The 27,180-nt window shown below is 35.5% G+C and overlaps 2 protein-coding genes across 2 annotated transcripts; both read right to left on the minus strand.

Annotated features, from left to right (window-relative positions):
* Window positions 1-3,174: 3,174 nt before the first annotated feature.
* LOC113280152 (multiple organellar RNA editing factor 8, chloroplastic/mitochondrial-like) lies at window positions 3,175-5,213 on the minus strand. The gene is made up of 4 exons (XM_026528810.1): window positions 5,134-5,213; window positions 4,192-4,289; window positions 4,016-4,081; window positions 3,175-3,560 (listed from the first exon to the last, which is right to left on the minus strand). Exons 1-4 carry the CDS (start codon window positions 5,211-5,213, stop codon window positions 3,175-3,177), a joined length of 630 nt encoding a protein of 209 aa, XP_026384595.1.
* A 13,737-nt stretch (window positions 5,214-18,950) lies between these two features.
* LOC113280153 (multiple organellar RNA editing factor 8, chloroplastic/mitochondrial-like) lies at window positions 18,951-20,357 on the minus strand. Its single transcript, XM_026528811.1, has 3 exons — window positions 19,979-20,357; window positions 19,422-19,487; window positions 18,951-19,168 (listed from the first exon to the last, which is right to left on the minus strand). Exons 1-3 carry the CDS (start codon window positions 20,355-20,357, stop codon window positions 18,951-18,953), a joined length of 663 nt encoding a protein of 220 aa, XP_026384596.1.
* Between the last annotated feature and the right edge of the window lie 6,823 nt (window positions 20,358-27,180).

The following is a 27,180-nucleotide window of genomic DNA, read 5'->3' on the forward strand; positions in this document are numbered from 1 at the left end:
TTCAGCAACAGATGCCGACCTCTTCTTCGTTTGTTCGTCATTTCTTTCTCCACCAATAACTCCATGTTTGATTTAATTACGATTTTTTCATTGTTCTTCAATTCGCTCTGTGGGTTTGAGCAGACATTGTAGCCTTGATTTGCAATGTAATGAAAAAATTCCTTAGCTTGGTAACTTTTCAAATTTCGAAACAAACAACTGTTGGAACAAATTTTCAAACGTTTTAAAATTCAAAATTTGAAAACATAGCCATTGGTGGTGTAACAGGACTGTGAGAAAACATGATTAATAAACATTCAGTTGTTGATGGTGTAAACTAGGTGTAGGAAAAAAAATGTTTAACTCTGTGGCGTTGTATGGTTCAGCGCAAAGGGGCAGCGCGTTTCCATTCAGCACAGAGTGCCGACGAGTATTCATTCAGCGCAGATATCGTGGAACATTCTTTCCTGCGTTGAACCATTCCGCAGAAAGGTGATTTTGGCTGTGGTGAACATTTCAACAAAACTATCTCACTGCTAGTTCACATGTGAGATATATCTAGATAGAGAAACGTATAGTAATAACATATAGACACCACTTTTTTTTCTATTCTGCAACGCTTTTTGGCTAATCTAGCAGTAAATCATATCCCACATGACTTACCCTTACCGATGAATAACCTTGATATGCAGCACCTTGAAGAAACGAGACAAATCAACACAATGCCATAAAAAAACCATGTTTATGATAGATTACTCAGTGTAGTACGTTTTCCAATTATCTACAGTTTATTGCCCCTATTGATGTGAATTACCTCTAATATTAGGCTGCACGTACATTTCCACTGTGTAGCGTTCATTCTAGATTTTGCGTGTCTTCTTTCTCCCCTTCCATATCTCTCTCAGCAGCAATGCATTCCTCATGGTATTAGGGATCACAAGGAACAATTTCCCCATACAGAATAAACCAATAGGCCAAAAAACATAGCATGACATCTCAGGTTTACCATAACACAATCTATAATACAAAATAGAAGGGGTTTTAATTCTTAGAAGGTCGGATAACATTTCCAGAGACAAACATCACATGCGGTCGTCCCAATTTCATCCTGGCCAAAGACAACTGACGTATATAAAAGTTGTAACCTTTTTTCATGGTGAATATACTTTGAGTGGGTTCTCTCATAATCAGGATCATAAATAAATACTAAATTAAATGTAAAAAAGATATTAAGATTATTAGTTTTGATTACGTTATTATTTAAAAAATTTAAACTTTATATTCACCATCTACAAATAAAATAAATTTTTTAATTTTTTTTCATAGGTTAGGTGTAGCTATCCAAAAAGGTGTTGGAGCTCAGCTTGTTGCTAGGCTTCCAACTAATTTCTTGTCGGATGATAATCCTTCTGAGTTGCAATAAATTATTATTATCTCCATAAGTGTTTCCAAAAAAAAAAAAAATAATAAAAAAGAAAAATTAGGATTTAGCCATTGGTTCATGTACGATAATATTTAAATAAACAAAAAACCAAAAAAAAAATCAAAATCAAAATTCACAAAATTTCAACAGAATTCACAAAATTAAGTGAAAACTAAGTTATTATAAATCTGATATACAAAACTGCCTCTCAAAAATTTCCAGTAGACATTAGATGGAAAATCAAGAACAAATTCAAAATCCATTCAATTGATCTGCACCACTTGAGAATTTGGACGGTTTCATTGACTTATGTGGAGTTAAAAATCAAAGACATAAAAGAGACCGATGAAAATTTGAAGAAAGTTGTTGTTTTGAGAAACTCAATAATCTTAGGGGAAGGGAAATAAAGCCTTACATATCCCCTAATTCGGGCAAATGTTTGTAGCCAAAATTACCTTTAGGAACAAAACATGATTCATTGGGGTTGATGATGCAAAATTAGGGTTCAAAAACGTATAAAATAAACAAATAAATTGAGAAGACAAAAATTTAACGTGGTTCGGCAAGTGGTTCCAACATCCACATACGAAATCCCTTTGGGAGAGATCTTATTGATATTTTGATTACAATAATTCTTGAACAGTTAGCTAACCTAGAATTCCATGTTCTCTTAGGGTTTATGATACATGTATTTATATATAGTTTATGTTTATCCTAATTTTGATATAAACTCCATATGCAAATAACTTGTGCAGCAAGACGTGTTGAAACTTATGGAGTTTTTTTAACGGGCTAAGCATTCTGGAGTTTTTTTTAACGGGCTATGCAGTCAAGATTACCTGATTTTTTTCGTGATTTTACAGACGGTACAGACATTTATATTCAGTCCTGGACGACTAAAAAGTTTCCCTTGATATATTCTTAAAGTTACACTTGTTGGCACACATAAATAATTTACTCCCTCCATATCACGTATATAGGCGGAGGGACCAATTTTTTTAGATTAAGAAAATTACCTTAAATTCACCATTTTTCATGTTTTTTTTTTGTTTTATCTTTTGTTTTATTACTAACACAATTTTTTACATACAATAAATAAGGGCATTTATGAGAAAATTCATCTTAAAAATAGGACTTCGCCTATCTATTAGTACAAAGAAAATTCAAAATTCCACCAATATAACAGAGACGAAGGGAGTAACAGTTTGCGGACATTCAGAGCAATCACTCACAAATTCACTATGCACAAGCGTGTCTATTCATGTACTGCAGGCAGGTCTTACTTGGGGTTTGGCCCGGAAAACTCTACAACTTGGACAACTAACATAATCTAGATCTAGGACAATCAATCCAGACCTTTGATCATTCCCATCTTCACACTACTACCAATCCCGGTGCTAGAATCATTCCCCTTTTCACCATTAGGATTGTGCCATGTCGGTGTCCCAAGATTGGACAAGCTCTGCTGTCCTGGCTTAGCAAAGTCCGGTTGGGCCTAGGGAATTATGTGGTTGAGTGGGCAGGAATTCGCCCCGTAAGTTCTTAGATTTCGGGTTTTTCCTTCTTTTTTTTGGTTAGAGCGTTTCAGCCGGTGATTAGATTTTCTATCTAATCTAAAGATGAATATAAAACAATTAATACGACTGATTGTTCATTCAAGTTATTGTCCTTTATAATATCCACTACCTAGTAGAGGGCCGAGAAAGCAAATGTAGAACTACAAAATCGCACGAACTAACAATTTCCATGTCAATACTTCCTTTTGGACCTTTTCAATTATCTACAATTGTTGCCCGGCCCAATTGATAATTTCCATTGCTGTTAAAATCTTCAGATGGCCCTCCTTGGAAGGACATACCTCCATTTTGCTTAGGAGCATGTCCGCATTCTCCACCATCGTTGTTGGGCATATTGTTGTTCTGATATCTAGCATTAGGTGCACTTCCCAAGTTTGCATTTGGTGGCGGTGTACCTCCCATGTTGTTTTGTGCATGTGCGTCATGTTGCAGGCCTCCCGTATTAGGCTGCACATCTCCACCAGGTGACGAGTTAAGTTGCACGTCTCTTTCTCTGGCGCGTTGCTTAATTTGGTCATGTATCCATACCTCATGGTATTTGGGATCATAAGGAACAGCTTTTCCGTTGATGAAAGGCTCCCCTGCAGAATAAAACCAATAGTCAAATAAACATGGAACAATAAGTCCCAACTAACCTAGAACTAAGATAAAATCGTGAAATTAAAACAATCAAATAAAATGCAAATTATTAAAATGCTTTGCACGTTGACACATACAGTGTTCTCTAGACAATCGTTACAAACAATATAGCACATCTTACTGCTATTCTAAGAAACCAACACGTAGCATTGATGTAGTCCATCATCAAGACGTACATATCAAGTTTAACACAGCAGAATAAACTAAACACGACTGTGCTTAAGAATGCAATTGAAAGATACAAACTGGACCTGCATGAACACCAGCGAGCCTTGATGCATATTTTGTATTCTAGAATGGCAGAATGTATTATGGAATCGTGCATTTCTGAAATCCATGTGCAAAAAGAATTTAAGATACAACCAACAAAATGAAGCAGAGTATGAGAAACATGCACCTCCATAATCTTCATTTCCTTCATCCATGTAACAATCAGGGAGGACCCAGCGCACTCCAGGCAGTTCTGCACAAGTTGTCAACAAAAATGAAACAGATTGCATACAAAAGAGAGGATATGGAAAAGATATAAGCGCACATACAAATGGTTATGAAAATAAACACCAGTGGACATACTTTCGATCTTGTATGATAGTTCTTCTGAAACGAGTGCACCAAAAGCAAAGTAGCATCTTGTTGAGACTGAGTAGATTCTCATCCTTGCATTCTCTTCACTATAAATAGAAAAGATACATAGTCATCAAACAAATACTTGCACACCTACTACAGCAATTAATAGTGAAATCAGACATAGACGTCAAACAAAATCGGTAAAAAAAAATACAATATATTGTAGTAATAGCGAATTCAAGAGATAAGATCTTAAACAAATGAGTGTATATGCCTAATGAACCACACACTAAACAACCAAAATGCCTCTTTCAACAACACAACCAAAAAAAGATCTGTACCAAATAGTGTAAAAACTAAAGAGGCATCCTATTTTGCTGAGAATTGAATTCATATTTCGCCACAAATCCCGTGCTTATTATCACATCCCATATATTTACAATACACAAACAATACCGAACTCTATCAAGTCATATAAAGACATATTAACTCCGTATCGGACTCATCTTGGTTCACATACAATTAAAAAACGTATATCAATGTTGTAACAGTGAAAAATTGACTTGAATTCGAAACTGGTTAGTACCAAATTCTTTACCGAAAAGAATAAATTAAGAAGAAATTTTTTTTGTACGAAACTGCAAATAGAAAACCATACAAATCAGTAAAAAAGAGAAAGTATACCTTCCAAGGACTTCAGAAAGTGTTTTGATATAAAAATCGATGATCTCATCTCTAGTAGGTTCTCCTTCTGGTTCTTCCATAATGACAAGCCAATGTTCCACATCACAACCAGGCAGCCAATCAGTCTCTTCTTCTTCTTCTTCTTCTTCTTCTTCTTCTTCTTCTTCTTCTTCTTCTTCTTCTTCTTCTTCTTCTTCTTCTTCTTCTTCTTCTTACCTTCCAAGGACTTCAGAAAGTGTTTTGATATAAGTTTCTTCTTCTTACCTTCCAAGGACTTCAGAAAGTGTTTTGATATAAGTATCGATGATCTCATCTCTAGTAGGTTCTCCTTCTGGTTCTTCCATAACGACAAGCCAATGTTCCACATTACAACCAGGCAGCCAATCAGTCTTCTTCTTCTTCTTCTTCTTCTTCTTCTTCTTCTTCTTCTTCTTCTTCTTCTTCTTCTTCTTCTTCTTCTTCTTCTTCTTCTTCTTCTTCTTCTTCTTCTTCTTCTTCTTCTTCTTCTTCTTCTTCTTCTTCTTCTTCTTCTTCTTCTTCTTCTTCTTCTTCTTCTTCTTCTTCTTCTTCTTCTTCTTCTTCTTCTTCTTCTTCTTCTTCTTCTTCTTCTTCTTCTTCTTCTTCTTCTTCTTCTTCTTCTTCTTCTTCTTCTTCTTCTTCTTCTTCTTCTTCAAAGTGGCTATATTTCCCATCTGACTGTATATCATTCACTAATGATGATGGTGTTGTAGCAGCAGCATGTGTTGACAAAGTAGCAGCAGAAAGAACTGTCCTTGATGGAAACCGATACGTGAACTCAGTTGCGGCAATAACAGGACGAACACAATGAGAAGAAGATAAAGGAAAAGAAGAAGATCGAAAAATAGAAGAAGAAAATGGGATTGGGATGATGATTAGAGCTCCTGGTCTCCTACAGAGAGCCATCACCATTGCTTTGGGAACCTAATTAAAGGAATTTGGAGAAATTATTTGATTTCTACTACTGAGCCTAGGTTATAAGAAATTGGGTAGGATTTTAATCGATTTAAAATTTAGTCCCTTGTAGAGATTAATATGACCGGATTAGTCCGCGTTGGACGGGACATAATTACCATAAAAATATGAATCGGATCAGCAGGATCTGTAGTGTGCTAACCGATTCATCGCTTTGGATTGTTTGATATCACTTTGGATCAAACCAAGGATCCACATGTGAAGTGAAAAATATATATTTCACTGATCGTAATTGCAAGACAAGAGAAGATGCAGCGTGTACTACTAGCCCATGCGCCATCAAGAAATTACTACTAGCCCGTGTACTACCCTAACGCTCAGAAATGCAAATGCAGTGCAAGCATTCATCTGAAAGGAATATCGTGCCTACTTCTTAGTTCGTGCATCCCAATAAAAGACATGCAGCTTGTATCTGTCTCCAGCTAGCTTAGTTCTAAGTTCACATAACATAATTGTCAAGATCGAGTTTGATACCAAGCAACTAATACTAAAACTAGACTTTTAACGTATTAATATCTTGGTATCATATATATATATATAATGTCTAGTATGTGATGTCCCAAACATTTGATCACAAAAGTATGTGTGATGTCTAGCAATATATCAGAAATGCAATACGGTGTACATGTAATGAAGCAATATAAAGATTGCACTTTAGAGACAGCAATATGGTATCCCACTGTGATCACAAAAGTTAATGCATCGAGAGAACAAATGAAGCAATGCAAAAATAAAATAGATAAGAAATAAAATAGATAAGAAATAGAGGCAACAATATTGTTTCAAAACAGAGGCAACAATATGGTATTTGCTTCTTACCATCAACCATCTCAGAATCGGAAGCCTGCAAAAATAAAATAGATAAAAAATAGAGGCAACAATATTGTTTCAAAACAAATTGGGTATTTTTTACTTCTTTATTATGCGAAGCCTTCCTTTTATGAGATTCCTTATTTTGAGATTCATTATCAATGTTTGGTCTCTTCTTCTGCGATTCCTTATTTTCACTCGAAGAAGACTTGGGTTTTTGCATGATTCGAAGAGCGCTAATGGAAGAACTTTTCCTGCGAAAGTATGGGAATTACATCAGTAAAAAAATTTATTAGAATGGTTAAAATCAATAGTCATCATAAGGAAAGGAAACAAACTTCGATTCAGAGTTCATGGTGGAAGAACAATAGCAGAAGAAATCAGTGACAGCAGCAGAAATGGGTAATAACAGATGAAGATGAATAGCAACAAGAGAGAGAAGATAAGTGAAGAAGAAGGAAAAGATTATTGTTGAAAAACCCTTAAATAGGTGAAAAGAAGTAACCGGTTGAAGACGGTTCAAGCCGGTAAAAAGGAAGAAAATCAACACGTGTAGAGAGGAACTTGAAACCCGGGAAACTGTCGACAAAGTAAAATGAAAAAAGACAAGCATATGCGATTTGCAAGAGGAGAATTTCTTATATCGCTCACTCTGAAGAATAAGCAATATGAGAAGAGGCAAATATAGGAGTTAAATATCGCACATGTTAGTAATCAAGCGAAGTAAAGAATACAACTTAAGCGAAGAGCATCGCACACAGCAAAGTTGAGATGACGCACCAGATGATGTCAGCAAAGTCACGAGTAAAGTGTGAAGAATTATGCGAAGAAGTATGCTATGCGAAGGTGAGCGATTATATATGAGCGAATGTGTCGCACAGTGATCCCGAAAATAATAGGATTCTTAGTTGTCATCCACTATGTAAAATCCTATATAAAGGAGAGAGGTCATTGTTTCTTGGAGGATTCTAAAGTAAGTCTTGATAAAGAAATAGGGAGAGAGAGAAAGTGAATTTAGGTTTCAAGTAGAATTGTTGTAATACTTGAATCTATTTTGTAAATATTCTCAATCTTCAATTAATAAAACAAGAATTCATAATGATCACTTAGTAATTGGATTAGATTAAGGGGAACGTAGTTGTAAGAAAACTTACAACTACAAGCAATATGGTATCACACTACATATGATCAAAAATATGAACACATAGAGAGAACAAACTCACAAAAGATTTCACAAAACAGGGATGGCTAATCTTTTTTTTTTTCCATCACCTTCTACTTTACCGCACCAATACCCATCAAGGAAGATTTAATAGGAATTAATTCCTTAGAATGGTAACCGAAATATTTAGCAATATTGTTAATTAACCAAAATTATCACATGGGCTCACAGGATATTTCTATATGTATAGAAATATTCTTACTCCTTCTACTTTACCACACCAATACCCAACATCAAATATCCCAATCTTAGTAGTTCCATTATTTAACACTCTATTTTTTTCTTCTATCCGCAATTGCTTCTAGGTGTATTTGTCAGTGGTTTCGTAATTTTAATTTCAGTCTTTTATCAACAATGAGGTGTATTTTGTATAGAGCCGATCCTGAGTCTAGAGGGACCCTGCGGGAATTTGATCATAATACCTAAAAAAATCACCCAATGGATCCCCAAAATCCTACAGTCGGCAGGGTATTTTTTATCTACCTTGCCGACTATAAGGTTGTCGGCAAGGTAACAAATCAATAGGATGCCGACTAATGAAGCATTTACAACAGTCTCTTGTGTGTCAAAAATAATAAAGTCGGCATTTTCTTCATTCACCGACCTTGTCGGCCATAAGTTATTGGCATGTTCTTCATCTGCAGACCTTGCCGGCCAGATATAGTGGGTATGTTCTTCTATCGTAGACCTTGACGGCCGACTTTTCACAAAATTCAAAACTGGTGTTGATTGAACTCATGGGATAAAAGTTTTAATATACTCAATTAATTAATCTATACTCAATTAATTAAGTTAATCAGTTTTTTAGTGTTAATTAAACAAGGGTATACTACCCATTCAGAAAATACATGGTTAAGGGGTGGCTTCTTTTACTTTTAAATGACCTAGCTTTTGTCTGATTGGATATACCCCAATTTATTTGGGTATACCCCCAATGAAGCCCGTTAATGAATTTGGATATATTTCCAATTTTATCTACTCCCTTCGTTACTTTTTAATAGACCAGTTTTTATAAATAAATATTTCAAAAAAATAGGCCAGTTTCCGAATCGGGAAAGTCAAATGTTACTTTAATTTTCTGGGACCACTTTTCTTTTAACTTCTTTTGATGACAAGTGTTATGTGGACAATTTCACTTATTTCTTTGGCTGACAAGTGTCATGGGGACCATTTCACTTCACTTCTTTAATTGACAAGTGTCTAGAGGACCACTTTCAATAATTAATTCTCTTAATTTCCTTATTTTTCTCAAAAAAAGAAACTGGCCTATTAAAAAGTAACAGAGGGAGTAAAATGATAGGTTAGTCGTATTGACCGGAAAGAGGGAAAGAACGAGTCATGTTATTAGGAGGGAAAGAACGAGTCATGTTATTAGGAGGGAAAGAACGAGTCATGTTATTAGGAGGGAAAGATTTTGAGGAGGGAATTAAAATTAGAGGGGAGGGGTTGATTTTTTGGAAAAATATTAAAATGTCCATATTGTCCTCGTCGTTAAGTTTAAGAACTAAAAATCGCCAAATCAACATCTTCTCTTGCCTGTGAATATCAGATCAAAACCAAACCTTAAACCTTAAAAATTCTTTAAGTTTCTTAATTTTATAAGCACCAAACAAGCAGCCAAGTCTAAACCATCGTTGTGGTTGTGAATCCCGTAATACTGTATGTTAAAATTGTGGTTGTGATCAAATAATCCAGAAATACAATACGTTAAAAACTACGATCCACAATGATAATAATGATGAAGACCAATGGACGGTATCTACAATAAGCCTAGATCTGTTTTGATGACAACAGATTGTGTGTGTTTTTATGCTTTCAAAATTAAACAAATCTGGTACATGAACGTCAAATTAATCACATTTCAAAGCTTGCTTACACTACAAAAATTGTAATTAGCAGTTTAAAACTGAAAATGGATTGGTAGATGATGGTTGTATTAGGTTGTTTGCTTTATTATTTCTCTATTAGGTTGTTTGCTGAAATCACAAAATTATCATACCCTCTCCCCAAACCATTAAGCACATACATAACCAAATCAGATTCAGAAACCCTTTCTCCAATGGCAGCCAATGAATCGGTTATAGTCTTCAAATTTTGCAAATACACAAGAACAGTAAGATTACCCTTCTTCACACTAAACAACTGATTTCTCAATAAACTTTTGCGAGCCATGAATTGATTTCGAAAACTAACTTGACCAAATTTCTCTAGCAGTTGATAAACCCAGTACATCACCAGATACAGAAGGTGTAAAGGTAGCTTTTAAACAACTCATAAAAGAATCCACCTTCTTCCAATACAACCATTGAGGATTCAAAATTGAATTGTCATTAACAACATTATACTTAGAAGGTTCCCTTATATCATCATTAACATACCCGTACAGATCGGTTGAAATCAGAATAGACTCAAATTGGTCACACCAGAGTAAAAAAATTGATGAATCAAGTTTTGACGAAACAAAGTTTGCAATATTAAAGAATGGTAAAGAAAAATTGAGGGTGTTACCATCTTACAGCGGAAGTCGTAGCCATTCTTCTTCTTCTTTGATAAGTAATAACAAACATATAGAGAAAGAACCAAAGAATTTGATGATGATAAATCAAGAAACTGAACTGCAGATCTTGAATATTGTTTTGATTTGAAGATCTTGACCTAAAACTAGGTAAAGATTATGTTTGATAAAAGCTGTAGAATCACAAAAAATTGTATGACAAAAGATGTCGATGATTCAAAGGATCTGCTAAAAAGATTGTAAGTAAAAGATTATTTGCAGAGAATTTTTTTTTTTTAAGTTTTTAGGATTGTAGGATCGTTCCCACTGATACCATGAGAAACAGGTAAAGATGTATTGATTAAGATAATTCTTACAAGAGGAATGATTGGCTATTTATTGACCAATCATGTTGTAGTGTTATTACACACACACAGACTACTCACACACACACAATTACAAGGACAGGTCAAGTCAATCAAGGTTGACTTGACAACCATACATTGTTTATCTAATAAAACCAATGTTCAAAATCACAGCCTTCCAGTAAAATAGCCTCCTGTTTAGGTCGACTATGTAACCCGTTTGGTTGTAGATTATTCACTGATGATGATGATCTTGTAGTAGTAGTAGCTGCATGTGTTGACAATGTAGCAGCGGAAAGAATTGATACTGATAGAAACCGATTCGTGAACTCAATTAGGGCAATAACAAGACGCCGACGAAGACCACTAGATAGATGAGAAAAAGAAGAATAAAGAAATAGAGAAACATAAGAAGAAGATGGGATTGATTTGATGATCAGAGCTCCTCTTCTTCTGCACAGGGCAATCGGCGCCATTCTGGAATTTGGAGATACGATTTTTATGAGAGAGAGAACAAGGGTTCACGAAATGGGAAAGATAAATGGTTAGTCCCTTGAATAGGACAACATATCGCGTAAATAAGAATCGGATCAGGATTCGTAGCTTCCTTGCCGAGTCATCGCCTTGGATCGTCTGACTCAGTCGCGAATCACTTTGACCAAAATGCGCCCACTGGGCATATAAGTCATTCTAAGGGTAAACGTGCAACCCTTGGTTCAGTCCATGCCCATCAAACTACTGTGAACGGCTACTATGGACAAGCTTGTCTATTTTAGGATAAATTAGGCACAAAATTGGTTAAAAAGACAAGAATCAACAATTTCTGGGTAAAAAGGATATTTAGATTTTGATACTGTTTAAATGGAGAAAAATATAAAAATAGTAAGGATGTAAACAGTTTCATCCTACCCATTTTTAAATATTTTTTTTATTTTTAATTTACATCAGGATGCATCCAGTTTCATCCTTGCTATTTTTTGAGTTTAAGTCAGGATAAATCCAGTTTCATCCTTGCTATTTTTTTGTGTCCATTTCACCCATACTAATTTTTACTCGTCGATTGTAGATTAGGTGCAAGCAGGTTTGGCTTGTTGTTAGAATCTTAAAGGCAACGCATTCATACTTACTAATTCATTAGTTAATTTGAAAACCTGGCTAGTTGTTTTAACGGGTAATGTACAGTAGATCACAACTTAAGATGATCAAAGCATAAATTAACAAATGAAGCCATAACACAGTTACACAAAAGAGTTCACATAATATGGTAGCTAATCTAGTTTTGTTCGTCATCTTCTACATTTCGATCTTAGCTAATCTAGTTTTATATCAATTATTGTAAGTACAGAATTTCCCCCCACCATACTCTTCATTCGTATTTCCTACTAGTGTAGATAACAAATTCTCAAACCATACAAATAAATTAAAAATAAACGGACACAATCCATTAAGAACTACCTATCAGGACGAGCATCAAACTACCGACATCACCGAATATCTTGCCGGAAACTCATTAGATTGGCGTTGATGACCACCGCGACTGCCCCGAGAAATGACACGATCAGAATACTGAATAGTTGACACAAGAACAGACATTAATCCAGAAAACAATTCTTTGAATTCTCTCAATCTACAAAAGCTCTTCCTTAGAATTACTCCAAATACTAATGATATTCCATTCTCAATTCTTGTTCTAATAGTACCACCATTATTCATTTTCTTCTCCTTTTCTTCTTATTTTTCTCAGAAATGAATGAGATATTTTGATTTGATCCTATGATTCCTCCCGTCCTTGTAGGCTTGTACCACTCTACCCACAAAATATGTCATAATGTTTATGTAAAAATGACATAAATACCCCTGTTTTTTCTCATGTGATGGGTATTTTAAAGGATGGATTATGGCAATATTGTAGCCACTAGCCATCACTGTACTGAAAATGAGGACATGGTGGATTCATTCTTCAAAGTGTAATTGGCCGTTGAAATGTATATGACCGAAAGTACCATTTGGATTCTGTGAAAAAGTAGATAAAATGTCGACATTGAGCATTATTTGTACCCTCCTGATTAAGGGTACTAGATTACTGCTGCAGCAGTGAAGACCGACGATGAAAGGGAACTGCTTTTTAATAAAATGATACTGAAATTGATCGATTTTCAATCAATCTGATGGCTATTTTAAAGAATTTTAAGTTGTGAATCTGTTTGTTGAATGGTGTTTGACTGAAATCTGTAATCAATTTGATTGATGATCCCAAGTTTGAGCTTAATTTCATGAAATTGTGATTTCCAGAAAACCAATTTCACTTTCTCTGCACAAACATTGTGACGGACAAACTCACCAGTTTTTCATCACTAAGGGACTCCTCCCTTTGGTCGTCGTCCAATTATCAGGGCTACTTATAATTATGTTTGGGGGATCTAAAATTAAACTAACGGAAACTAAACCCAGCGTCTAAACACTTTTTTTCCCTTTCTGAGAGGTATTTTAGGCTGGTAAGTAGAACTGTACATAGGATAATGTCTAGGTCCACATAGGATAATCTCTCAGAGCTTCTCCAATGAAATGTATGTGAAGATAATGTCTAAGTCCACATATGATAGACATTCATTTTTCCAAAAATTCTTCTCCAACCCGAACTTCTTAAATCGATGTGAAGATGACATAGCTTAATTTTTGTTAGACATTGTCAAGGTGAATGTCTAAAACTAGACATTCACCTTGACAATGTCAAGCTATCTTAGTAAGCTTTTGCTTACCTAAATTAATTCTAATATATTAAATAACCATTTTTAGCACTAACAAAATCTAAAAATTACTAAAAATAAAATTTGCATTTAGTTCATGAAAAATCACAAACAACACCATTGGAGATGAACTATATCTCCTCCCTAAACTTAAGGAAAAATTGGAATGGGGATGTCTTGTTTGTGTTCCACCTAGGAAACACACACAACCACCATTGGAGAAGCTCTTGGAACTTCTCCAATGGAATGTGTGTGAAGAAAAAAGTCTTAATCCACATAAGATGCACAACAATATTTGTAAATTTCATCTCCAACCCATTGATTTCAGGATGACGTGGAAAAAAAATTAGACATCCTCGAAGTGAACCTCTAGTTTTAGACATTCACTTAGAGGATGTCTTCACACTTTTATAACTAAAAATCAATGAAAAATAAAAATGAAAATATTTTTCACCAATTATATACCTACAAATAAGTAAAAGAAATATATTAAACTTTATGGGTTGGAGATAAAATTATTTTTTCGTAATACTTAGGATTTTATACCTGAAGAATGTCTTAAAAATGTCGCCACGTATGAAATACATAGATTTGCCATTGGAGAAGCTCTTATTTGTATCGTCTGGAAGGCTAAAAAGTTCCATTGATATTCTTAAAGAACTAAGAGTATTTCGATATAAGAAACTTCACCATCCACAAAGTCTAATTACAACCGTTAATCTTTAACGATTGATATTCAAAATGATAGCTCCCATTTTTGGTAGGAATATAGAGCTATATAAGGCCAATCTTGCTACTTGACCAGCTGGTTAACAGCTCTTTGACAGCTGATCCTACGTGGATGGTACAGTTGGGATATGAAGTGTCTGTTCTCTAATTCCACGTCATTAAAAAAAAAGAGTCATTGTACTGCTCAGTTTAGAATTCCTTAATGCCGTCGCCGCTTAATCTCCTGCAACAACATGTTATTTTTTCTGCGTCTCAAGAAAATCTTCATCCCTTAACAACTGGAATATCCTATATCTATTTCTGATTCACAATGAGAAGATCTTCAAATCTAACGAAGCCGTAACGTGCAAAAATCTATTTAGATAGAGAAGAATGAATCACAGAATTAGTTTAGATTTATTGTGATGATTATAAAATAGGATCTCTAAAATTCCTTGGATTTCAACCCAATTCCTCTCTTTACCAATTTTTTGCGATCTTTAAACTGCAAATTGCAACTAGGAATTGATTGACTAGGTTTAATATTCAATCCCATTTTAATTGATATAAAAATAATAAAGATCTATATTAACGCCGTTGGCGCTTGTCCTTTAAAATCACATCTTGAGAGCTTACAATCTTATTTTCTCTACTTAGTCTAAGAAACTGTGAACGAATAGTTTTTTCTAGCGTTTCCACCAAAAGAGCTTGCTGATTGCCGAGGTTTAATATTCAATCCCATTTTAATTGATATAAAAATAATAAAGATCTATATTAACGCCGTAAAAACCCCAACGATTTTGAAGAAGAAAGTGAAGTGACTGAAATTATTTGAAGAAGAAAGGGTTTTGCGACATACAAAGGATTGATGGAGTTTTTTTTTATGGTGCTGTCTGCTGTGATTTAAACTGGAGAGATAAACCGGTAGAGTAGACCCTAGTTAGCAATTCGGGATTCGACAAACGTACGGAACGACAAACGTACGAGTATTATACGGTTTTGTAAAATCCAGATTCGGTCCAACATTCGGTCAATGGGACGTGATTCGTCAGTAATTCGGAACGGCATACATACGTGTATAATTCGATTTATAAATGTGAGTTCGGCTCTGAAAATTCGGTATCTATATATAACAAATAATTTGTATTTATAAGGTCATAGACCAATTTTATGCATATGCATGAGTTATTTAAAAAAAATAAACTTAATATGATGATATTAATTATATATACAACATTAGTCATCTAAGAGGACGTCATATGGTGATTTAGATGCTTGGTTAGTGAGTTTGAAATCTCTCTCACCTTCACCTTCAAATCTCTTCAGTCATTTTTGTTTCATAAAAATTACAACACGTCTAATATTGGGTCGTGTATGCTCGGGAGGTAGTAAAGTCCAAAAAGTAGGGTCTTTGAAAACGTAAAAGCTAAAGAATTTATGGCAAATTAAACGGACGTATCATTCGGGATACGTAAAATTCGTGAACGATTCGCAAATAATCCGGAAATGCCACATAATACGCGACTTGGGTTCGGAGTTGCAAGCGTTCGCAAATAAGACAGTAAAATTCGTGATATGTAAAAAATTCGCGAATGATTCGCGAATCATTCGCGAACTTACTAACTAGGGAGTAGACCTAGTTTCCTATAACGTAGTCAAAGAGAAAAGACAGCTCGTCCGGCCACTATGGATGCCCCGTAGGATTAGCTGTCAAAAAGCTATTATTATACTGTTCATATAGCATTTTCCATATAAGAGGAACATGTCACCAAAAAATTAGCTTCAGATACATTGTCGTTTGAGTGTCGTAGGAAAAATGGTCAAATCATGTCATGATTATGCCAATATAACCATGTCATTGGATCCTACCCCATTTTTTTTTAATCGGTCAAATAGAAAATTCATTAAAAACAGGCACTTAAGAAGGGTACCTCAACCCAATGATTACAACTGAACAAAAAGGAGAACCGAAAGGGTATTCGGCTGTCCAAGATAAAACACACAAAAAATTACGGAGGACGATATAATAAATCCCATAAAGAGATCACCATTTTTGCCGTGAGCCATAACATCCTTGTATTCGATTCGGACCAAAAGAAAGCTTGCAATTTGATATCTCTAATGAGGCTTGCCAAACTTTTCTTTTTGTTATCAAAGACTCTTGCATTTCGCTCTTTCCATATGCACCACCATATATTAACCGGGATGTTATTCCATATTCGATTAAGCCTTTCATCTCCCCAATTAAGCTTCCAAGTTTTTATAGATGTAGTGACACTAGGTTCATATGTCCATCCAAAGTGGCATCCTTCAACAAAATAATCCCATATTCTCCGAATTCTCCAACATTCATACAACAAATGCGAACTCGATTCATTATTTTCTTCACAAAAACGACATTCACCGACACCCATACATCTTCTTAAAATGATACTTGGCAAACAATACTAATTTAGCAGCGGCGCAAACATCATGACTATACACAAGCGTGTCTATCTATGTACCGCAGGCAGGTCTGACTTGGGGTTACGGCCTAGGGGAATTAGGTGGTTTACTGGGCCAGAAAATTTCAAAGCCCCATAAATTCATAGATTGTTGTGTTTTTCTTTTTTTTTTGAAACCTGTTTTGAGGCATACTGATTTTTTTTGAGGCATATTAAATGATGATACCATCTAAGGTATGCTTATAAGGGGTGTCCTAGCCGTGATGAAATTACTAGGTTACCCTGCAACTAAATTAAAAAGCTAAACTAAAACTAATCAAAATCAGTTCAATATTTCTTCTTCTCATCTCCCGCTACCGAACTATTCCCTGCATAAACATTGAAATTTATTTTCGTCGCCGATTAACCATACAAATCAAGCAAGTTCTCATCAAAAGTAAAGAACTAATCCAATTAAGCGACGTTGGAAGGCGAAATTCAAATCTCGATTACTCTCCAATTATATTAGAAGATATTTCCTACAAACCCATCTTGTTTTTCATTGTTTTTACATCGTTTGATCGATAAAATAGGATTTCTTAGATGAAATTAATGTTTTCAGAAGGGGGTTCGGCTGAGAAATTAGAGCTGAACCTAGGTTTGTTCTTCGTTTTTTGTTTTTTAGAAGATCAGTTCGGCTGATCTGGCAATATCAATTTTAAGCCGAACATAAGCTATAGTTTAGGGAAACATTATGTTCGGCTAATTCGACTTTGCTAGGTTTTCAGCCGAGTCTTTGACTTGGCTAAGTTATTGAAGCTCGGCTGATTCGACTTCGCTACGTGTTTAGCCGAACCTTCTGATAACTGAAGGTCTTTTTGGAAGTCGCACTACAAGGTTCGGCTGAACATTTCTCTGAAACTCGTCATTTTCATTAAACCATGAGGTTCGGCTGAAATCTATAGTCATACGAATCAGCCGAACCACACAATATTTACAAAACCCTAAGGTTCGGCTGTAGACTAGGAGCCGAATCGTTCTTCGCGCCAAGTTCTGCTTCCAAAATAGCAGTCGAACCTAATGTTGAATTCCGAAAAAATTTGTAAACATTCAAAATTTTTGAAGAATAAAAGCTAAAAAAAGAAATACTTCTTCATCATTTGGAATCACCCATTTTGAATCACAATAATCTCAAAAACCTAGTTTTCCTTTTTTCTTCTTCCTCCTCTCAAAAAAATTTGATTTCTATGCGAATATAACATTAGCAACTTAACTTAATCAGTGAATTAATATTGCTAATTAATCATAATCATCAACATTTAATTATTATCATTAAAACTAATTAAATAAGGGTTAATTGACATTATTAAAAATGGGTGGATAAGGGGTGATGGTCTTTTTTATCTAGTGACCTTATTTTGTCACCATTTCATATGCCTCAAAAAAAATCAGTATGCCTCAAAAAAGGTACATTTTTTTTATTAGCAAAACTACTGCTAGAATGATCTACAAAACTAGATATGAAGTAATACACGTTCGTAATTTCGATTGTTGCGCCACATATGCTCGATCACCAACTGGTGAATATGCAGCCTGTGAAAATCCATACATTAGAAAATACTGGGCTTCCAAAAATGACCGACTGTTTAAATTAGGGGTGTGCATTTGGCCCGTAATCCGCGAATTTAACCAGGATTAACCGTTCATTTGCGGATGGATGTCCTAACCGTTCGTTAATGAATTGGATGTGGATGGAATTTTTGAAAACCAACGGACAACGGATCGGGTCTGGATGCAACCTTGAAAATCCGTTGGACATCCATATCCGTTAAATTAAGGGCATTTATATAGTTTTAGAAAATACTATGGATCATTTAGGAATTTTTATGATGTTTGTTTTGGCTGTTGTACATGGCATATTTATATTTGTATACATATATAGGATATGTCGGCTTATTTTCTTTACTATAAATTTTAACTAAAATAAATCCATTGGATTATCCGCATCCAATCCGTCCATCCGTGCATCCATTGGATGCAAATCCGTTGGATATGGATTGGATGCGGATGTCAAATTTGAAATCCGTAGTGCAATGAATTGGATGCGGATGAAGCGAAAACCGGTCCATACCGGCCCATGCTCACACCTAGTTTAGATTCACTTTGCTGTTCAAAATGTACAGTCTTCTTTGTAATGTTCACTACCTAGTTAGAGGGCCGAGAAAGTAAACGTAGAACTATAAAATAGTATAAACTAAAATTTTCAATTGTAACTGCAAACCTTCTTCAAGCTCCGTATACAACTCAATACTTCCTTTGTCAATTATCTACAATTGTTGCACGGCCCAACTGATACTTCCCATTGCTGTTAAAATCTTCAGGTGGCCCTCCCGTATTAGGCTGCACATCTCCTCCAGGTGACGAGTTACGTTGCCTGTCCCTTTCTCTGGCGCGTTGTTTGTTGTTGTTGTTACGAATCCATTCCTCATGGTATTTGGGATCATAAGGAACAGCTTTTCCATTGATGAAAGGCTCCCCTGCGGAATGAACCAATAGTCCAGAAACATATAATGATAAGTCACAACCAACCTAGAACGAAAATTTGATGTTCGTCATCAAGACGTACATCGCAAGTTTACCATTGCCCAGTAATTATCCATATTTTATATTCCAGAATGGCAGAATCGTATTGTAGAAACGTGCATTTCCGAAATGCATGATCAAAAGAAATTTAAAACACAACCAAAAATAATGAAGCAGAGAAAACATATACAATGAAGAAACATGCACCTCCATAATCTTTATTTTCTTCATCCATGTAAGAATCAGGGAGGACCCAGCGCACTCCAGGCAAAGCTACAACGGTTGTCAACATAATTGGAACAGATTGTATAAGAAAGATAGGATTTTACAAACCAATATTAAACACTTTAACTGACTAGACGTGTACCAAGAATTACGCATTATTATAAATTGAACTAATAACGTATTCAAGATATTAGATCCTAAACAAAAAAAGTTTATATGCCCAGTTAAGCTCACACTCGACAACTAAAGTGCCTCTTTTCTAACAATTCATTACAAATTGTGTAAATACTTAAACGACATCCTATTTGCTGAGTATTTGAATCCAAGTTTCGCCATACACATCCACATGCTTAAAATCACATTCCATAAATTCATATTAGTAAACCTAGTACGATGGATGGGTACTTCTTGGTAGATAAAAATGTAGACATCCTATTTGGTATGCATTTGACTTATAGCGGTAAAATTGAGACATACACATCCACATACAATCGAAAAACATATACTAAAACTGAAATGCAACTACAAATATAAAAAACCATACTTGGAGAGTGTTTTGATATAAGTATCGATGAGTTCATCTCTAGAAGGTTCTCCTTCTGGTTTTTCCATAACGACGAGCCAATGTTTCAAATCACAACCAGGCAGCCAATCAGTGTCTTTATGGCGACTATATTTTCGGTCTGATTGTCGATGATTCACAGATGATAATGATCTTGTAGTAGTAGCAGCAGCATGTGTTGACAAACTGGCAGCAGAAAGAATTGGAAACCGATTCGTGAACTCAGTTAAGGCAGCAACAGGACGAGATAGATGAGAAGAATAATACGAAGAAGACGATGTTATGAGAGATCTAGGAGAAGAAGAAGATGGGAATGATTTGATGATCAGAGCTCCTCCTCGTCTGCAGAGGGCCATTGCCATACCCTAGAGGGAATTTGGAGAGATGATTTTTACCAAGAGAAAAAAGGGTTTAACTTAAATGGGAAGATGTACACTTGGTCCTTTTATGGGACATGGTCCTTCGGATCGGCAGAGTTAGCATAAATATGAGTTGGATCAGGAAACGTAGATTTAATTTTTGTGTTTCTTGGTTCCGACTCCTCGACTAAATTTGATTCACCTGCCTCGTTTGGTTCTGGGCATACCAGATTTGAAATCTTTGCAAACACCCAATGCGAATGTGTTTGTTTTTTTCAGTTAGAACAGAGTGAATTGACTTGGAATTATGCAAGTTAATGGCTTGTTCCCACGAGTCAAAGAAATTTTGTTCCTGGACTCAAACAATTCCGAGTCAGGCAAGGAGTCATCTGATAAAAACTAAAAGTTTGACATCTGACTCGTACAGAGTCGGTTCCAATTCCAAACACCTAGCAAGGAAAACCAAACATAGTCTTAACCGAGTCATCGATTTAAATTGTATGACTCACGCCTCACGGATCACTTTGCATTGGATAGGAACAGTCAACCAAAAATTCCGATTCTATTTTATCCCATCTCCAAGTCTATTCCGACTCATGCGGGATATTAGACTTGGATTCATGCATCCCTTGGCTCCATCCAGAGCACTGCCATCATATACCTGGAATTGCTACGGGAATGTTGTCCAAATTTTAGCAAACTTTTGGACAAACGGACAAGCTTGTCTACAAATAGTTAGGAGAGTTAGGCAGGAGTGATACACTCACCGCACTATTCTCCCGCAACGCATCCGCGAGGGGATCGTGCGGTCACGGGAGCACCTCTCTACATTGGGATTAGAAAGGATTTTAAGTGGGTCCCGTCTTGTATCTCAGGCGGGATTTATTTGGGTGACAAGATTGCGGTAAGTTAATCATTTCCGAGAGTTAGGTGGCTGAGTGTGCCAGAAATTTTCAAGGCCCAAAAAGTTTTCAAATTTTATGTTTGTTTGTTTTTCACTTTTTTTTTTTCAGGTGGGCGTGGGGCGAAAATGATTTACATCCCACGGATTGTCGCGACATCTTATAAGGGGGTGAGACCCACAACAATACGCCTATAAATCCGCGGGATCACTATGTCTTTAGTGTTTTATGTCTTGCGGGACAACCTGCGGGATGTCTATCACTTTCGGGAGGTGGGGGTTGGATTAGAACAAATTACGCTTTTCCAATAATACATTGCTGACAAACATTTGTTATTAGAGATGGGTCCTTTTAAAAAATTGCCTTTTTCTTAATTCCATCTGCAATGGAGCAAATGGAGAAGATGAAGAGCATCGTGTATATCAATGAAGACAAAGAAACAAACCAAAGTCTTTGTATAACTCACTAACTTAATTAAAGAATGAGATTTTCCCCTATTTGGGTTAGAATTTGTCCAATTTTTTATCCTAATTTCTCTTGTTCTTCTCTACATAATCACAAAATATTGCCCTAATCATCATTTTGTGATTTTTGATAACACAGACAGCTGATCAATTTTTTTTATCACATATAAAATTGAACCCGATACTCTTTTCATCATCATCTTAAATTTGATTCTTCAATTGCATGGAGATGTAAGTGCGATTGATGACCTTAAATCATCATCATCTTCAATCACTTCAAAGAGAAATCATTAGGTTTAAGTAAACATTTCCTAACCCCGTTCTTAAAATGTGTAAATCAATACAAAATTATTAACAACAACAATAACAATATTCCACAATAGTCATAAGAAATAATAAACGAATTCATCACAGCAGCATAATCAAAAGGCAAGAGCTAGAAATAAAAAGAGATTAAAAAGGACTGATTTTGGTTATGACAAAGATTTTGATGAAAAGTATTCAATTGGTAAAATTATTGGTGATAGTGAGTTTGCTTATGCTTTTGTTGCAGGTAAAGGTGCAGTGCAAGAAGCAGAAGAAGACCACATCCACTGAAAATAAACCATCAGACTTGAAATAAGTTAAAAGGTCCTATCTATAATACTTCAACATCCGCCAGCTATAGTTTCTGTGAAAAACCAACTAAATGTAATCCAACCGTCTATAATATAATCCTACGGTTACAAATTGCTTGCTTATTAAAAAATCAGATATGTGGACACCTTAATAAGCAAGCAGCTGCGCGGGACAGCACTGCTCGACTGCAAATAGTTCGTAGTGTGATAAAAATATCTGTTAGTCAGAGACATCCACATATCCTGAGATTTGATCCCAATGACAAACTAGATTTACCAATTAATACCATAAAAATGTTGTATACAGCACTAGAAGAAATATGCCAATTCAACACAATCCCATAAAATGATCAAGATTGTTTGATGTAAAGCAAAGTTACTAGAAAGAGAATCTAAAAGCAAAAGAAGAAAATAAATGAAGTCAGGGGTGGAATCCGTTGATATGGTTATATCGAAATAATCTTCATATTTTAGTGCCATTTTTTTTACTGAGCCCAACTGGCAACGAATTTGAAACTAATTTTTTGATGACATGTTCTTATTATAAGTCTCTACATTCCAACCAAAAATGAGAGCATCCCGAGGAAAAAAATTTTGAACTCGCGACGCAAGTTCAAAAATGAATTTGCGGCATCACAACCATTGGATGATTGAGATATGACATCATCAAACTGAAGACTTAACCTCAGTTAAATTGCTGGGATATTAAAAAATCGCTGTATTTTTAGAATTTTTCCTTGCGTAAAAACTGAATTTTTTTCGGAAAACCTAAGATTTTATTCGGTGGAAGTTCTTATCGCGGACTGATGGAACTCTATTTTTATGACCAGTTTGAAAGCAAAGCCTGTATATATATATTAACGGAGACGAAATCAACTCATATTCCCATGCACATAAGAGATTGACAAATATGCTTCAGAGAAAACAAGAGATTGACAAATGATGACTAAACTCACGATCAATTTGCAAAAAGAAAGTATGCTTAAAACTTAAATTTTTGTATACTAATCACAACAAGAAGTGGTAAATCTCAAGAAAAGATAAACTAACCAAACAAATAAGACATATGAGAAACATTTAGTTGTTGGTCACATGAATCAATAGCACCAGGTGATAGGATCTTATTTTGCCGCAAATATCTGTTATAAGTAGACTTGCAATATACCAACAACTTAAAAATGTTAATATGATGGTTTCCTTCTCCAACCCAAAGAGTGACTCATAAAATTGACGTAGAGTACTAGTATTTGTAATATAACCATGCTCATATTCTCAATGTTAATTTGATAGTTATGGGTACTTATTAGATTCATACTTGCTCGTACATATCACTGCATCACAAACAAAAATGAAAGGAGAATTATAGAGGCACAGTTAGTTATGGTTCTTAGTTATCCAGTAGACAATGTATTTTACCTCGTTAGACACTTAGACTCCACAACTGACATGATGGGTTGCTTCACCTTTCATCAATTACCGGTAGTAGGTCCGTGAGATGTATTGAGAAGCTTGTATTGTAATCGAGAAAAAAGTAAAGGAAAAAGAATATTTTTACTGCAAGTAGAAAGTTCTTGTTTGGGATTTTATAGAATAAAATTGTAGGTTAATAAGAGATATCGAAGATCCTTTCTTGGCACCAAAAATAAAGATTGCGTTGGAAAGTCCAGTATTAGATACACCATAAATTCCAAAGATATATACGACGAATTTTTAAAAACCCATCAGTTTAACTGGGGTTAAGGTTTCCGTTTAATGATGTCACATCTCCATAGTCCAACGGTTGCGATGCTGCGAATTCCTTTTTGAACTCGTGTCGCGATTTCAAAATCTTTTCCAATTCCTAGATGTATAAAGCCACCATGCTACACCAAATCCTGGTTTTTGCAACGCCCGAATATTAATGTGCAACTGTGTTGCATACAGAGCAACGCTAATATACGTTGCACAATAAAATATCCGTTGCACCATTTCTAATTTAACTCATAATAACTCAGAATAATTTGTGCACCGTTGATATAGGTTGTGATCCAAGGGTTACTATAAATTGGGCTATTTTAAAGGGTTTTTATTTATTTATATCTGTTTTTTAACTTCAAAATAATTTATTTAGATTTGAGGAGTAAAAATTCAAGGGAAATAATTCATTTCCCCTCACTTGTTTTCTGTATGAGAAGGAGATTGATAGCCTTCATAGCCTTACAACTCTCATCACCGAATCAAGCCTGATTTGAAACCTAATCCTAGACGCTTCTTTGATTCAAAACCCATCTTAGAATCAAAATTTTATATCCCCTAATTTTGTAACCCTAGATTTAGTTAATTTTTCTCCTGAAACCAAAGCAAACCCTACACAGGTGAGAGTACAAGAAGAACATTTCACCAGGTATAAACCCTATTCCTTTACCTATTTTTGTCATCATTGCTTGATTTTGTGAATAACGTCTTTTCCTAGGTAGTATTTTGTAAAGATTTTGCAATTTTATTTCCGTTTACTATTTGATGTTGTAACTGCTTGTTGGTGGTAGCAGTTGGTGGTGTAATGGCTTGAATTTGAATATAGGAAGAAAGAGCATCCATTTGAGCATATTGGCATAGACGCTTAAAGCTCGGGTCAGCACGGATTTGAAAACCAAGACAAGCTTCCAGTGGATTTAAAAGAGAATTCATTCTCTTGATATTTGTTGTCAGGAAACCAGGAGTCACACATGTGCCTTTGAGAAGAAAAGGAAGTCAGGTCTCTTTAGATGTAATGGTGCTACCGATGGTTAAATGAGGACCAAATGTGAATACATATGAATGTTAAATTTCTGATCTATGGGTTTACTGTGAATTGGATTTGCAGATGTTTGGGTGAGTATAAAAGCTATAGAACTTCAATGCTACAACAAGATGAGAATAGCACATAAAGCCTGAATCGTCATCTTCTTGACAACCAACAGTCTGTCCGCAAGGGTTGTTGCTGCAATGGTTTGTGTGGCTGCTTGCAATATTCTGGTGTCTGCACTGGATTGAGCTGAGTCATAGAAGTCGCTAAAAAGGAATAGAGTTATTGGCAGTTGATACAGAGAAGGACAACTGAGCTGAAATGGGTTTTTGAATCTAAAAAGTGCGGTTTGGTTTGAGCTTGTTCTGTGAAATCAAATCAATAAAGGAAGTGGTATGTGTGTTAGAGTTGATGTCTGATGCTGTCCGGAATGGAGCTGTGATTCAAACTTGTGGCAGTCTGATGGAGTTTACTAAAACTCAGTTAAGAAGAGAGCAAGATAGGAAAGGACAAGGAGGTTTATGTCATTGACATCATGGGTTTGTAAATGGAAGCAAAGTTACTGCAATTTGGGGGAGTTGTGGTTGAGTTTTGAGCTTGTGTTGCGGCCATGAGACGGTGGATTGTTTGCCATGGTGCAGGTGGTCTGTTTTACGAAGTTTGGAGCTGGTTTTGAAGGCAAGGAGGAAACATAAGTTAACCTTCGCCACCACCATCTTGATCTCATACATCCCCACCTTCAACCATTCATCCCAGACAGTTCAGGTCCACCTCTACTCCATCCAGTTCATACCCGTTTTAGTTTATCTATCACTTGTTCTGTAAGAATACTCACCAACTACTTTTCTCAACCACATACCACGAATCCACCTTAGCCTCTGACCATACAACACTACGGCAAGTCCACCACCAGCACCAAAACTCTCAAAAAGAACGAACAAATTCATGCTTTACATGCTTACTGCCGGTAAAAAAGCCTTGGCAGATGCTTGGATGATATAAGATGTCATGAATGCGTTAGATCGAGCTAAATGCGGTGTTTTGATTGGCTCTGCAATGGGTGGCATAAAGGTGACCTTAAAACTTTTTGTTCATTTGATCGCTGCAAATTATTTTTTTATATATAAGAAAAACTGTGTAGCCTTTACCCTGGTAGTACTATGAGCCGAGGAATTTAAGTTATGACTTTCACGCCGTTAAAAACTTTAAAATGTCCTTATATCTAATTGAACTACACTAATCCCGTGTTAAGGTATTATATGTCAGTGAGATTGATAATATTTAAGGAAAAAAAGCCCTGTTATGTGAGCTTTTCTTGGTCCAGTAAATGGGTCACAACTCACAACTGTAGACTGGACCTTTATTTGGTTGAACATCTATTTACCTTTAGGATTCTTTAAATGAATAATCCTCTTTTCTGTTCGCATCAAAGTACCATGATGCTTCCTTTTATCATTTGCCACTTACTCATATATGTATCTACTCTTTTTCTTTCACATGAATGTTTCAAACTTGGGTATCATATCTGCTAGGTTGCAAGTCTTCTTCATGATGATGTCTTGGATGATGCTGATACAAGGCGTGGTGTTCGTTCCCTTAATTTCTTAATGGAGAATAAGGTATCTTTGCTGCACTTTCTTTTCAGTCCCCTCCCTGCGGATACTTTTCATGTTTATGAAATGATTGGCAATTTCGATCCTGAATTATGCTTTACATTGTTATCCTGAAAATAGTAATTTAGACTTGGAATTATGAATGATTACATCTATTAACGTTTGGAAAAAGGGTTTTTTATATATATATATATATATATATATATATAATGCACATCCCTTATGTTGATGTTGTTGAGTACTTAGCTGTATATAGATCTGTTGTTGTGTAGTTTCTTCTGAGACTATGCCTGGTATTAAATAATTTAGTATTGGGTTACATTTTCGACTGTGCGGGACAACATTCAGCCTCAAATTGATTGTTTAAATGATGCAGCTGTCTGTGCTAGCAGGAGATTTTCTGCTATCCCCGAACTTGTGTGGCACTTCCTCTCTTAAAAATACAGAGGTTAGTCTTTAC

Source organism: Papaver somniferum, chromosome 5 (assembly GCF_003573695.1).
Source record: "Papaver somniferum cultivar HN1 chromosome 5, ASM357369v1, whole genome shotgun sequence".
Classification (NCBI taxonomy): Eukaryota; Viridiplantae; Streptophyta; class Magnoliopsida; order Ranunculales; family Papaveraceae; genus Papaver; species Papaver somniferum.

What these genes read in the sequence shown, in the direction of transcription:
- LOC113280152 (XM_026528810.1), bottom strand. Translation starts at nt 5,213, where the DNA reads ATGGAAGAACCAGAAGGAGAACCTACTAGAGATGAGATCATCGATACT. An exon ending in CTTTCTGAAGTCCTTGGAAG is followed by an intron (nt 4,290 to 5,133) that starts GTAAGAAGAAGA and finishes TTCTATTTATAG; the next exon opens with TGAAGAGAATGCAAGGATGA. An exon ending in AGGAAATGAAGATTATGGAG is followed by an intron (nt 3,561 to 4,015) that starts GTGCATGTTTCT and finishes TTTATTCTGCAG; the next exon opens with GGGAGCCTTTCATCAACGGA.
- LOC113280153 (XM_026528811.1), bottom strand. Translation starts at nt 20,357, where the DNA reads ATGGCCCTCTGCAGACGAGGAGGAGCTCTGATCATCAAATCATTCCCA. An exon ending in CAAAACACTCTCCAAGTATG is followed by an intron (nt 19,488 to 19,978) that starts GTTTTTTATATT and finishes CAACCGTTGTAG; the next exon opens with CTTTGCCTGGAGTGCGCTGG. An exon ending in AGAAAATAAAGATTATGGAG is followed by an intron (nt 19,169 to 19,421) that starts GTGCATGTTTCT and finishes TTCATTCCGCAG; the next exon opens with GGGAGCCTTTCATCAATGGA.